Here is a 12411-nt window from a genome sequence, read left to right on the forward strand (position 1 = left end):
CACAGGCAGACTGAATGGTGGACGAGCCGGCTTCAATGAAAGCGGGTACGGACGAGAGCACGCGCATGTTCTAATGGCTGTCATGTGCGCGCGGTGCGGATGCAGTCACGAGGAACTAAGCCGATAAACCTATAACTAAGTGTTATATTCATTGAGTTTGTTAGCTCCCCCCCTCTCTCTGTGTCTCTCTCCCTGACCTTGACAGGAGTGCGTGGATGACTGTTACATTGCCCTCTGTTGGCAATAGTATGCCATTACATTTCGAGTCATGATGGGGAACCATTGACACTGTAATTCAATTCAAAGTTCAATTATAAGTGCTACCCCTGAACATTTCACTGACACGCAAACTGAAGTGCAGTTTATTTGGTGCCTCGTGGCTGGGTCATTCCCGTGAAAGACATGGGGTTCTAATTTGTGCTCCTTTAGATTTTCAGTCTGGATGCTTGGCCATCCTCCAGTTGCTGTTGAGAAACTTCTGGCTGAAGTTTCACAAAGCCTGCTTGCGCAACTTCTCTTTCTGCCTCTGTTTTTTTTTTTTTGACGTTATAATGAAAGCGTATGACAGGAAGTGGAGAGAACCAAGTTGTTTTTAATCCCGAGTGTCACAATCGAAGTTAGACCTTTGTGCTGAGTAAATAGACTATACAATACAAGACAGTAGTTCATAATGATTTATGGTGCCTTTACTGTATGCACAGTATGAACATGTAAAAATGTCACCTTAAAGATGAACTTGTGGAATTTTTTTTTTTTCAACTGTAAATATGACAAGTGTCCATACGGTTTCAATAGATGTGTTTTTGTACATTATATGTTAATACAATGAATAAACTAAACTCTTGAAGAGGCCAAATAAGTCGAGTTAGTTGTCACAGGCGAAACTGTACGCATGTACAGTACACATTTTATTTTTAAAAGGGGCTTTTTGAAGTAAAACTCAAAGGGCCCAGTGTTTCCTCCAACACCGTGACTACCTCGGAGGGGGTAATAATGACCAGTCTGTGTGTGGGGGAGAATTAGCCACAGCCGATATTTTGGGGGAAGTCCACAACGTACACGAGCGTCAGAATAAATAAGAAACTGTTCCCTTTCAAAAAGTCGCTTCAGTAAATGTCTGGATTGGAATCAGGCTTGAGCGAGGAGATTATGGTTAGTGATATATAGAAATATTCTAGTACGGCTACTATTAGCTTTATACAGCAGAGGAGGATGCAAACCGTGATTACTTAAAAATAATAATAGTAATAAATAGTCATTTTCCTTGAACCGGAAACAACAGCCTATCTGCTTCCCTCTATCAAGCTCCCGACCTACCCGGCCAAACGAACGAGATGACGCGTATCTGCTTTTATTTACTACTTGTCAATTTGGTGCGTTCTGGCTGCTGCGTTCGCGTGCTTCCGTTGAACGGCACTCTCGCCGTCATTCGGCTCGTTGTCCGCGATGTGATTGATATACAACTTGAGTGGCGAGTATACGCTTGGGCGAGATGGAGAAAATCGCGTTTCATTCAAACGAAAACAACGTTAAATGGTTTTGGTCGATTTATCAACTTCGTGTACGTCGTCAAACGTGTATTGGCTGTAACAGGAAGTGGATTGCGTCTATTTCTCGTGCTCGTTTTGGCATTTACTAAAACATTGAACGCTCCATTAATGACATTCTTCCTACTACTAAAGTCGCATACAAGTTTAGACCTTTTGAACATATACTGTATATAATGTGTAAATGTGCGTATGGATATTAAATTGTATATTCCATATGACAGGGTTATTGTTGCTCACCTGGTGCAATGGTTCCAGCTGTTCTGAGGCTCTACTTCTTCGGGATCGCTGTGAGCATCTTCACCTTCATTTTCAGCCTGGCCGACTCGGTTGGCGGCCTGATGTACGTCCAAGACTGCCGCTGGATGCTGGAGATGGAGAGGTGTCCCGCGCCGAAACCTCATGGAGGGTCTTTGGCGACCCCGCATCTGGACTGATGAGACGGCGGGGCAAAACGTCGGATGGATGCACTTTGTGGAACTGTGGCATCTTTAAAAAATGCAAAAGGAGAGCACTACTGACATTTGATGAGCCAAAGACACAATTGTAACATGCAGGCATTGAGAAAGTGACTGCAAGCAGCATGGGGGAATGATTTCAAGATTAATATTTTGGTGTGTAATAGCCTCATAATTAAAATAAACTAACTAACTGAAAAGCAACATTGTCACATATTAAAATGAATGGTAAATGCGTGAAATCTAAAAGCCAACAAAGAAACGTAGCACAACAGGTGATTTTATTCTTAACCTCTTATTGCTTTGACTTCTTGTTCATGTTTGCTTTGAGTATTTCTCTCCTTTTGGGGAATAAATACCCTTCCAATTGAAACTTGACCTCATATTGCATATAAATAAGTACTGTTTGAGTAAAACTGTCATAAACGTGTTTAAAGAGCTGGATCCTCAGCCAATGGCAGCTGTATTCTATCTCGAATGTGTATCTCTTTTGTAAGTTTAAATATTACATCAACAAAAGGACATTTTAAAAAAAGAAGTCAATTTGCCAAAAATATATATTTAAATATGAATAAATATGGTTAACGTATACATTAATGCCTAAAATATCACAGGACTTCATAATTTGAATCATGTTTGGTGCGGTTTGCTCACTTCCGCATAAACAGCGCCCTCGTGTGGACACTCATGTATACTACACTTACAACAAATAAAGGTGGTTACAATGAGCCTGCGAAAGCCGAAAGTTGCTTAAATGGTACTTCAGCGCGTGCATTGTTCACGATTACTGCTCTGTTTCAAAAGCAAACACTCTCTCTCTCTGGTGGAGCACACTTGTGCGTCGTGTGAGGTCACACGGGGCCCTTCTGTGCTGAAATGGCCCCCAGCGTAAGTGCGATGTGAGCTGGATGCGGGCTCAACACCTGCGCCGGCAGTGGACGCAGCACTTTTCGTGTTAATGGGACGTCCCCTTCCCACTCCCACACACCTGCCCCTTGCTGCCTCTCCCCCGCCACTCGGAGCACACGCATCCCGCCCGCGGACACCTCCACTGGGGCTCCCGAGCGTTTGCGGCACCGGTCATGATCTGGAAGCGAGTCGTGGCTCTCTGCGTTCTGCTCCAATTCGGGGCCGAGGCGCGCACTCGCCCGCGGAGGGGCGCCGCTCCCTCCGCGGGCGCGTCCAGGGCTCCTGCCTTCGACTCGTGTCAGGTCAGCCTGACACCTCTCGAGCATCGAGTCTTAGACGACAACACCCACGAGGTGAGGAGTTACTTTAACACTTGTTGGTTTCGGGAAGGAGGCCAAAGGGGTTCTCAAACTAAGGGTCGCAGTCTATTTTGTGATCCTTTTAACCGGGTTGAGTCAAATTGTGTAAAATCATTAAATGATTGTTTAACCCTTACTTTATAGGCACTGGTGCATATACAGTGCACAAAATGAATCAAGTCTCACTTTTTTAATATAGCCTACTACAGAAACAGTATTACCCATGAGATTCTAATTTATTGACATACACTCTGACAATGTCGTGGCCACAGATAATAAAATCACTGTTCAGTAAACATCCATTAATTTAAAGTAATGAGCAAAGCAAATGAATGCTAATAAGCTAAAGTTGTTTTTTATATTCAGTAAGACAGCTAATTCGGTGTGGCTTTGCTTTCAGACAGGATTTAACGGTGATGACGGCTCCTACGTGATTCTCACGTGGGTCGGCGATGGTACTGGGGTGAGTGTGTCAACGAAACAACAAAACCTCACCACGATACAACAACCATGAACAACTACTCCATATACTAAACTCAGCTCCATCTTTCCAGGTGATCCTGGTGTTGTCTACAATCAGTGCTCCCATAGACACGTTCCTCGATGGAGGCTCCTCGCGCCTTTACCGAAGGTGAGTCACAAATTATTACAATACGCCATGCTAAGCAGCAACGTTCAATCCAATCTTCCTATCCAGTACGGATTACGGAAAGTCCTTCCATGACATCTCACACAGCATCAACCACACGTTCATCAAAGAGGAGTTTGGAGTCAGCGTGGGACCAGGAAGTTATGTAAGTTGGACGCTGCGTGCTAGCAGAATTCCTGTGGATGCTAGCATGTTTGCCGCGGCAATCTTAGCGTTGCTATTTGATGGGAACCACGTTCCGCCAGAGAAAATGGTACAATATTTGTTGTTTTGGGATTAAATTGTTCGGACAAGGACCATATTTTGGATATCTGTTGGGAGAAGTCACATGGTTCTTTGAAGTGGAGGCCCACAAAAAAATGTTTCTCATTGTGCCATGCAAAGCATACATTTTTTGGACCGTTGCGATTATACACCCAAAAATGGTTCCCAGTCTGCCAAATATTTTGACGAGTGATATAGGGATGGGAGTAGTTCGCAAATTGTGTTGGTCATTTAAGCAAGCGTGGTTCGCATAACCATACGTACAATTGAAACAGGTGATATTAACCGCCGACACACCCGTGGTGGACCATCCGGGCGGCATCATTTTCACCTCGACAGACGCCGGTGCCACCTTTCGCTTCATCCAGCTTCCCTTTCACCTGGCGCAGCCCATCACCTACCACTTCCTCAACCCCGACTTGCTGGTGGCGTTGAGCATCGAGGTGGGTCACGCACACACACACACACACACAGACAATGTTATTGCAAGCCCATGTCACGCCTTTGGTCAAAGTGGGTAAACAAAGCCAAGTGTGTTCCTGTTCCTGACTCGCAGGGTGCTCTGTGGCTGACGCTGGACTTTGGCGCCACGTGGACAAAAGTGCATGATGGAGTGCATTCTTTCTCCTGGTGAGAAACAACAGGAAGTGACTCACACAAAATGGATTCCTATTGAATGCTGTTCAGGTCTAAATTTTGGACTTTCTTTTAGGGGAGCTGGCATCAATTTGTTCTTCAGTTGCAGCAAAGCAGACACAAGTAAGAGTACAAAATGGCAGCTGTAATGAATTTATCAGATCTTTACAATTGTTTTCTTGAGTGTCGATCAAATCAAGACTAGCGCTTGCTGTGGTCGTAGTGGATGCGGAAGAGCGGGGCGATCTGCAGCTGAAGAGGACCAAAGACCTCGGCAAGACCTTCGCCACCATCCACGAGGATGTCTACAGTTTTGGCTACATCGGAACTTTTCTCTTCTTCTCAGTCATGGAAGACACGGTGAGACGTCTTCAAAGAACACGCCGTTTACAGGCCACGCCGTCGGATGACAATTTGCGTTATTTTACTCACAGCGATCTCCGAGGGTCATGTATTTTTCGTCCGACCAAGGAGACACCTTCAATCGAGCGCTACTCCCGTCGGCTTCAACCGAACAGGTGAGAATCTCGTCACTAAAAGATATTTAGAAGCCTGTTCCAGTTGGTAAAAAGAAGTCCGATTCGGCACGTAAGGCTAACATCGCTACGGGCTAACACAATCGCGCACTTTTGTCTTTTCAAACGGCAGTTGTGTAGCTAATCGTAGCGGTTGTTTCCAATTCCATTTGTGTGCGTTTGCAGTTTTACTCCATCTTGGACGGGGACGAGGACATGCTCTTTATGCACGTGGACAACCCGGGAGGTAAAAATCACAGATGAAAATAGCTAAAAACGTGGCACAAACACACCTTTTTTTTTTTTGGGGCGCTGTTGTAATGGAAATACTTGACAGCAAAGACTGAACTGGTTTCACGAGTTCTGGCCGTTGCTGACAAATCATTCCATCATACTCACTGTGTTTGCGCACACCACGCCAGCTGGACGGTGTTTTCTTTCCCTTCACCCGCTCTACATTCCCATAAAAAAAAAATTGACCCTTTTTTAAAAGCCATGTCACATAAATAGCTGCAATTTCGCCCTTTAAAAAAAAATTCTAGCGTTGACAGGACTTCAGATAAGTCAGGGAGATAGAGGGGGTGGAGGGGCTTTATCTTTTGTCAACTCCAGATTGGCGAGAGATTCGGGTTGCGCGGCGCAAAAAGGCTGACGAGCCTATCTTGAGATCAGGGTGTATCACAAGAACACACACAAACACACTCCCCCAATGTGTTTGTCGCCAATTTCACATGACCTTGTCCTTGCCGCGTGTTTCTTATTCAATTTAATTTGGGGGCTGTCAGGGGAAACGGACAAAAGTCTTTCAACCTCAATGTCAATTCCTATTAGACACCTATTTTGGGACCATGTACACATCAGATGACCGCGGCATCCTTTTCTCCAAATCGCTCGAGCGCCACTTGTTCGACGGGCAGCGGAAGAGCGATTTCCGGAACATCACATCGCTCCGCGGCGTGTATCTCACCAATAAACTGGACAAAGGTGCGCTCGTCCGTTCGCCCGCATGTCAGGTTGAACACGCGGGCGAAAGAGATGATAACGTTTTCAATTGCGTGTTTCAGATGGACGGATCCGATCGGTCATTTCATTCAACCGGGGAGGAACGTGGCGACGGCTTTCCAAACCTCAGAATGTGGAATGTGGGGAGAAAGTGAAGAACGTGTGTGGCTCGATGCGATTCAAACGCGTTTTACGTGCGTGAATATATTTTTGCTTAACTTATGGCCGCCTTCAGCAGTGCAACCTTCATATTCACGGAGAACACAGTCGCATCAATCACATCGTGCCGATGCTGCTCATGTCCGATCCCACGGCGGTTGGTCTGGTCATCGCGCATGGTAACAGTCGCTTACTTCCATCTCCCGAGGTGCCGTTTTAAACGGTTTATGAAACTCTCGCGCTTTAGGTTCGGTGGGTGATTGCCTGTCGTCATGGCAGCATCCAGATGTTTTTGTCTCCTCTGACGGGGGTTACAACTGGAGAGCCACGCTGAGGGGTCCCCATCATTACAGCATCCTGGACTCCGGCGGGCTCATCGTAGCCGTGGAGGCACGGCGGGAAGGACAGGTCAAGACAATCAAGTACGGAGCAAAGAGCAGCTCTTTCGTCGTTGCTTTTTGGTCTCCATTTTCTCCTCGTTTATCCATTTCCTGTTGTGCCTCAGGTTCTCAACCGACGAAGGCCAGTGCTGGAAGTCGTACAACTTCACCGAGCAGCCCTTCTTCTTCGCCGGCCTGTCTTCCGAGCCGGGCACCAAGGCCATGAGCGTCAGCGTATGGGGCTTCCGTCCTGAGGATGACGACCAGCCCATGTGGGTGGCGGTCACCATCGACTTCCAGAGCCTCATCACGAGGGAATGTAAGTTCTCCTTGGAAATATATCAAGTTAACCCCTTGGCCTAATCCTCTCCGAATCGAGACGACATTCTCACGTCATTCCTTCAGGTAATGACCAGGATTATGAGGAGTGGTTGGCGCACTCAACCGGGGGAGACGGTTTGGAGAGGGACGGCTGCGTCCTGGGTGTCAAGGAGACATACCGCAGACGGAAGAAACAAGCCGTGTGCCGAAAAGGTCGCGGCTATGTCACGGTAAAGACGGAAATTCCCTGTCTGTGCACCAGGGAAGATTTTTTGTGGTGAGAACAGCAGATTCAAGACCTCAGGATCAATTGAGCGGCCGTTCTAAACAAACCCTTTGAAACAGTGACTACGGCTATGAGCAGCAAGCGAACACATCGGACTGCGTGCCGCGGCCTGACATGCACAACAAAACCTTGGAGATGTGCCTGAATGGAGAAGAGGACGAGCTCCTGACAGCAGGCTATCGCAAGGTCCCGAGTGACCGCTGTGTGGGGGGATTTTCTTCTCGGTTGGCGGTCCAGACTATCATCAGACCCTGCGGTGTCAAACCCAGCCCCGATTCACCTGTCGCTCACGTCACTGCACCAGTGACACACTTTGACACACCAGTGAGTAGAGCTTTGACATCCCACAAAATCTTCCTTGAATAGTTTTCAAGCTCGTTTTGGGTGTTTTCAGCGAGAGAGGATGGTGCTGATACTGGTGTGCGCTGGCGCGGGTATCATCGTTCTGGCCGCTGTCATTTCGGCTCTGGTCGCCATCAGGAGAGGGGTTTATCAATCTAGGTGAGCCAAGCAGATGTCCATTAGGAAGACTTCAGAGGCTTTTCAGAGCATTTCGGCTGATTGTCAGTCACACTGTCCTCCTGCAGGGCACCAGAGTATCGTTTCTCCAATCTCCAGATTCAAGATGAGCGCAATGGAGCCACGGGGGATCGTGAAAGTGCCAACAGCAGCAATGGATCGGCATGTCCGCAGGACTCAGATAATGTAATCACTACTCACATCAACTGAGTATTTTTTGTTCTAATTTTGGGAAACAAATTTTAACGACAATCATGTTTTTTTTCCCCAGCAAAATCTTCTACAGTAAAACGGTTTTTGAACCGGCATGAGAGCGGATTTGAAAAGCAGCAACAAAATGAAATTACGTTATTTATTGACATTCATTTGCTCGGATTGGTTTGATGCAGCCCTGATTTGTACATTTTTTATTTGAATATTAAAATGCATACATGTTGACAGTACTCGTTTTACATTGCTTTTTTTATACAAATGACTGAAAAATGGGCTCGTGTTTCTTGCTTTTTGTGATTGAAATCTTTGCTTGTAATTTCGTAGAAAACCATACGGGGGCGCTAAACTGTAGAAGACCTCTTGAGTGAGCGAAGAATAGCAATTCAGGAAGTAGGAAAAGATCATCTATTTGAAGATGTGTCACGATGACACTGAAATACGAAACCAAATAAGCTTCCAGGCCAGTAATCCACCTATATTTTATCACATTTACCGCAATAACTTGTTGGTTGGTTTGTGTTTTCAACATGAATAAACACAGAATAGTATTACCCTGCCGTCACCGCCTCTTCTTTATTTTCCTCCTCCGCGTCAAGTGTGAGCGCTCTGTTGGACGATAGCAATTCAGCTTTCACTTCTGGACTTGACACTCGCGACGTCTGCTCGTTACACCCGTTATTCATCAAACAGGAATTTTAGTCGCTGTAAGTTCAATTTTTTTAAAGATGCAAATATTGTCATCAGGTTTGATATCAGCGTTTACTGACTCCGGTGAGAAAGAACGTAATGAGGTAGCGTCATTTCTGTGCGAAGGTACCAACAGTCGTCTTCGTAATAAAACAATTATTTGATTGTATTATATCATCAAATACGAAAAGTTAAAATGGTGTAGACAAACTGTTCGCGTGGTTTAAATGAAATTAATAGCATTCAAGTGGCACCCGGAAAAATGTTACTCTGTATCAAACTTTGGGTGGCAGTGAGCCAATCGAAAGTTCTCCTTGGAAATAACGTGAACTCCGTGCTGCTTAGTATCAAGGTTTCTAGCTGTGTGCTTTGTTGGGCGTTTCAGAGTGGCTGAAGTTGACTGAATATGGTGCGAATTGGAGGTAAAACCCCAAGCGTATTTTTTTTTAAACAACAACATCTGGGATATCTGATGTTCCAGAAGGGGACTCTGACCCTGACATCATCCTCAAATGTGGTTCTTTCCTCAGGCGTTTTGAAGATGGCAGCGGTGATCTCCACCTTCATCCTCGCCATCTATCTGGTGTTCCAACTGCTGGAGATAAGGGTGGATTTCCAGCTGGGAAGCATGCTGAGTGAGTGATGAGGAGCAGAGAGGCTGGCGACGCAAAATGCCAAATTCACTACAACTATCTCTTGTTTTTTTTTGTTTCTTTTTAGGCAGATCGGTTTCCATAAAAGACGGATGTAAGTATAGATCGTGCGGTTAGAATGCCTCCCGTTTGATCACTGAAATATCAGGGGGGAAATCTGTGTTCACCGAGCAGCCAAACCAGTTGGGCACAAATGTGGACTTTCCAAGGCGTGTCCCGTCGGTCAGTTTGCCTTCAAGATGGCGAGTGGCGCGGCCAGCGTGGTTGGGCCCAAAATGTGCCTGGAGGACAAAATGTAGGAGATTTTACGACTTTGCTTTGATTGTAAAGGCGATACAGCGGCCATCTTTGTGTTTGATGAAGGTGTCGGAGCGAGCGGGAAGTCAAATAAAGCCCCTGGAGAATATGGGCGTGTCCTCTCCTGCACACGTCAATAGCTCCTATGCCCTCTTTCTTTTTCTTAGGCTCATGAGCGCCGTGAAGAATAACGTGGGACGAGGAATCAACATTGCTCTTGTCGATGGTAATGGAACACCTTCATGTTTAAGGGATCATCTGGCCTGGATGGTCCATTTTTCACAAACAAGCTCACAATCGTTGGTCTGCTCCAGCTCCATGCGATGTTGAAATTGAAAAGATTTCGTCTCGCATTTCATCCGTTGAGCACACAAAAACAACCGCCTTTGTTATTTTGAGCCCTTTTTTATGGTTTTCTTCATGGTGGAGATTCCTGATTTAACTTCTCATTCTTTGTCGCTACACAGGAAGAACAGGAGAGCTGAACAAAACTGACTCCTTCGACATGTGGTCAGGAAGTGAGCGTCATATTACTTTCGAGATAAAAACGGCAGTACTGCACAGTGCGTCACGTGTCACTGTATTCCATCTTAGACGTGGCTCCCCTCATCCAATTCCTGAAGGAAATCAAGGAAGGGACGGTGGTCATGATGGCATCCTTCGATGATCCAGCCACCAAGTTGGGACCCTGACCGTCTTCACATGCATGAATTCCCTCCGGCCTTGAACTGACCATCTTTTTTTTTTCTTCTTCTTTTTTTTCCTCCCAGGCTCAACAACGAAGCACGGAAGCTGATCGCTGACCTGGGAAGCTCGGCCATCAACAATTTAGGATTCCGGGATAACTGGATCTTTGTCGGAGGGAAAGGCATCAAGACCAAGAGTCCATTTGAGCAGGTGGTGTGCGCCGGAAGCCACACTTGTCTTTGATGTTAGGAAGCTGGCCGAAGTTGGGCGAAAAAAATAAAACTCAAGTCCCAGATGCTTAATTTTTTTTCTGAGAATTATACTCTATTATTTAAATACATACCCAAAGCAACAGGTGGCACTATAATCCCGAAACGAATGAAAAGCTATGACGATGCTAAAAGTTGACGTGATGGAGCAATCAAGTTACTTTCGTTTGTTGCAGCACATCAAAAACAAAGCAGACACCAACAAGTTTGAGGGCTGGCCGGAAGTCCTCGAAATGGAAGGCTGCATTCCTCGCAGGGAGGACTGACAACCCCCTAACCCCTGTCGGAGACTCCTCATCTGAGACGAGCCACCGTTTTCCGTCATGTCAGACCGTTTACCGCCGACAATCTTTGAAAGGGCTCGCGGTGGGGCAGCACGCAGGCGGAGCCCACCAAAAAGAAGGGACTTATCTGCTGTAATACCATCACACCTTAAGCTTCAAAAAGTTGTGTTATTATTATTATTATTATTATTATTATTGTTCTTGCACTGTCTGCTCAGCCTGCTAATCCGCCTTGACCGTGAACCAAAGTGTACCAACTTTCCACTGTGAACTATGTAAATATAATTTGTTTAGGAGAGTTCGAACTGATTTTACAGATTTTTTTTTATAATAATAAAAAAATCTGGTTTGTTATTGCTGGACTGTTTCCTGAACGGTTCATGATTAATATGGAGGACTTAGAACATCGTTGGATATTATTGTAGGTGTAAATGCCATTTATACTTTGGTAATCTTTCGCATGTGGCTTTATCAGCGAGCAGTAAAAAAAAAAAGACACTGAGGAAATCACTCTGTCGTGACTGTTGCTCCAAATGAGCATGAATAACACGCCGACTATTTTTTCTTATGCAAACATTTTTGAAACCAAACCCTTTAACATTGGGTTATTAAAGTTTGTCGTCGTTAGAATTCAATTTGCTTTGGCTTCCGATAGGAATGTAAAAGCTCAAAATGTCCGCTAGATGGCAGCAAAGTTACATGATCGGATGCAGCAGAAAAGCGCGCATCCTTTTACGATTTGACCGAAAGAGGTCGCTAAAGTCGCAGTTATTTCTTAGCTTTGGTCATCCTCAACAAAGTCGTTTTTTCCAACCCAAATTAACATTTACCGTCACAATTAACTAATATATCTGTTTGGATTTGCCGAAATATACATATGGATGCAGTTAGAGGGGAAATTTGAAGAAAACGGGTTCACATTTTGAGCATTGCATCATTTACGTGCAATATCGCCAGTGGAGACTTTGACTCACTCCTCTTTCATCCATACCTGCTTCAAACAACAAGGCCTTGATGTTTTATGTCAATGTGCTCTATTCTATTGGTGTTATTTTATGCAAAATGCTCTGTAACGCGCTTTGTTCCGCCTGCAGCTGCAGTGAAAGCGCTCTGTCACCGGTGCACATCGACAACTTACTGTTTTGCAACCGTGTATCCGAGGCGGGCTCCTCTGAGAGCAATCACACCTATGTAAGCGCGAGTGGCCTTACGTAAGACACGCGAGGTGATGCATTATGGATGAACATCTCCGCTTGCATAAAGCCCGCGATGATGTGCCGCGTGAGGGCAAAGCGAGCGTACAAATTTGAGGGCGCT

The 12411-nt window shown here is 45.5% G+C and overlaps 2 protein-coding genes and 1 long non-coding RNA gene across 5 annotated transcripts in view; all 3 read left to right on the top strand.

The window, feature by feature from the left end:
- fam3c (FAM3 metabolism regulating signaling molecule C) overlaps positions 1 to 11193 on the top strand; it is an 82452-nt gene extending 71259 nt beyond the window's left edge. The window contains exons 1-10 of one of the 3 annotated variants that reach the window (XM_052055557.1): positions 8789 to 8921; positions 9290 to 9326; positions 9435 to 9539; positions 9625 to 9651; positions 9732 to 9852; positions 10022 to 10080; positions 10322 to 10372; positions 10449 to 10533; positions 10625 to 10751; positions 10987 to 11193. In XM_052055557.1, the coding sequence (XP_051911517.1) occupies positions 9311 to 9326; positions 9435 to 9539; positions 9625 to 9651; positions 9732 to 9852; positions 10022 to 10080; positions 10322 to 10372; positions 10449 to 10533; positions 10625 to 10751; positions 10987 to 11076 (681 nt within the window). In that variant the 5' untranslated portion in view covers positions 8789 to 8921; positions 9290 to 9310 and the 3' untranslated portion in view covers positions 11077 to 11193. Of the gene's footprint in view, positions 1 to 8788; positions 8922 to 9289; positions 9327 to 9434; positions 9540 to 9624; positions 9652 to 9731; positions 9853 to 10021; positions 10081 to 10321; positions 10373 to 10448; positions 10534 to 10624; positions 10752 to 10986 lie in introns of those variants that run through there. The other 2 variants (XM_052055558.1, XM_052055559.1) reach the window with 2 other exon arrangements.
- On the top strand, positions 881 to 2194 carry LOC127593849 (uncharacterized). The gene is made up of 2 exons (XR_007960527.1): positions 881 to 1152; positions 1772 to 2194. It is a non-coding gene; the product is annotated as an uncharacterized LOC127593849 (long non-coding RNA).
- si:dkey-159a18.1 (sortilin) lies at positions 2949 to 8447 on the top strand. Its single transcript, XM_052055542.1, is given in 21 exon segments — positions 2949 to 2996; positions 2998 to 3267; positions 3674 to 3736; positions 3828 to 3904; positions 3971 to 4067; positions 4462 to 4629; positions 4743 to 4816; positions 4899 to 4945; positions 5046 to 5182; positions 5257 to 5340; positions 5524 to 5584; positions 6169 to 6321; positions 6402 to 6499; positions 6578 to 6677; positions 6746 to 6920; positions 7004 to 7197; positions 7284 to 7476; positions 7545 to 7809; positions 7880 to 7986; positions 8073 to 8190; positions 8276 to 8447. Coding segments are annotated over 21 exon segments (2532 nt in total). The 5' UTR covers positions 2949 to 2963; the 3' UTR covers positions 8294 to 8447.
- Positions 11194 to 12411: the final 1218 nt, after the last annotated feature.

The sequence above is a fragment of the Hippocampus zosterae genome, chromosome 21, assembly GCF_025434085.1.
Source record: "Hippocampus zosterae strain Florida chromosome 21, ASM2543408v3, whole genome shotgun sequence".
Lineage (NCBI taxonomy): Eukaryota > Metazoa > Chordata > Actinopteri > Syngnathiformes > Syngnathidae > Hippocampus > Hippocampus zosterae.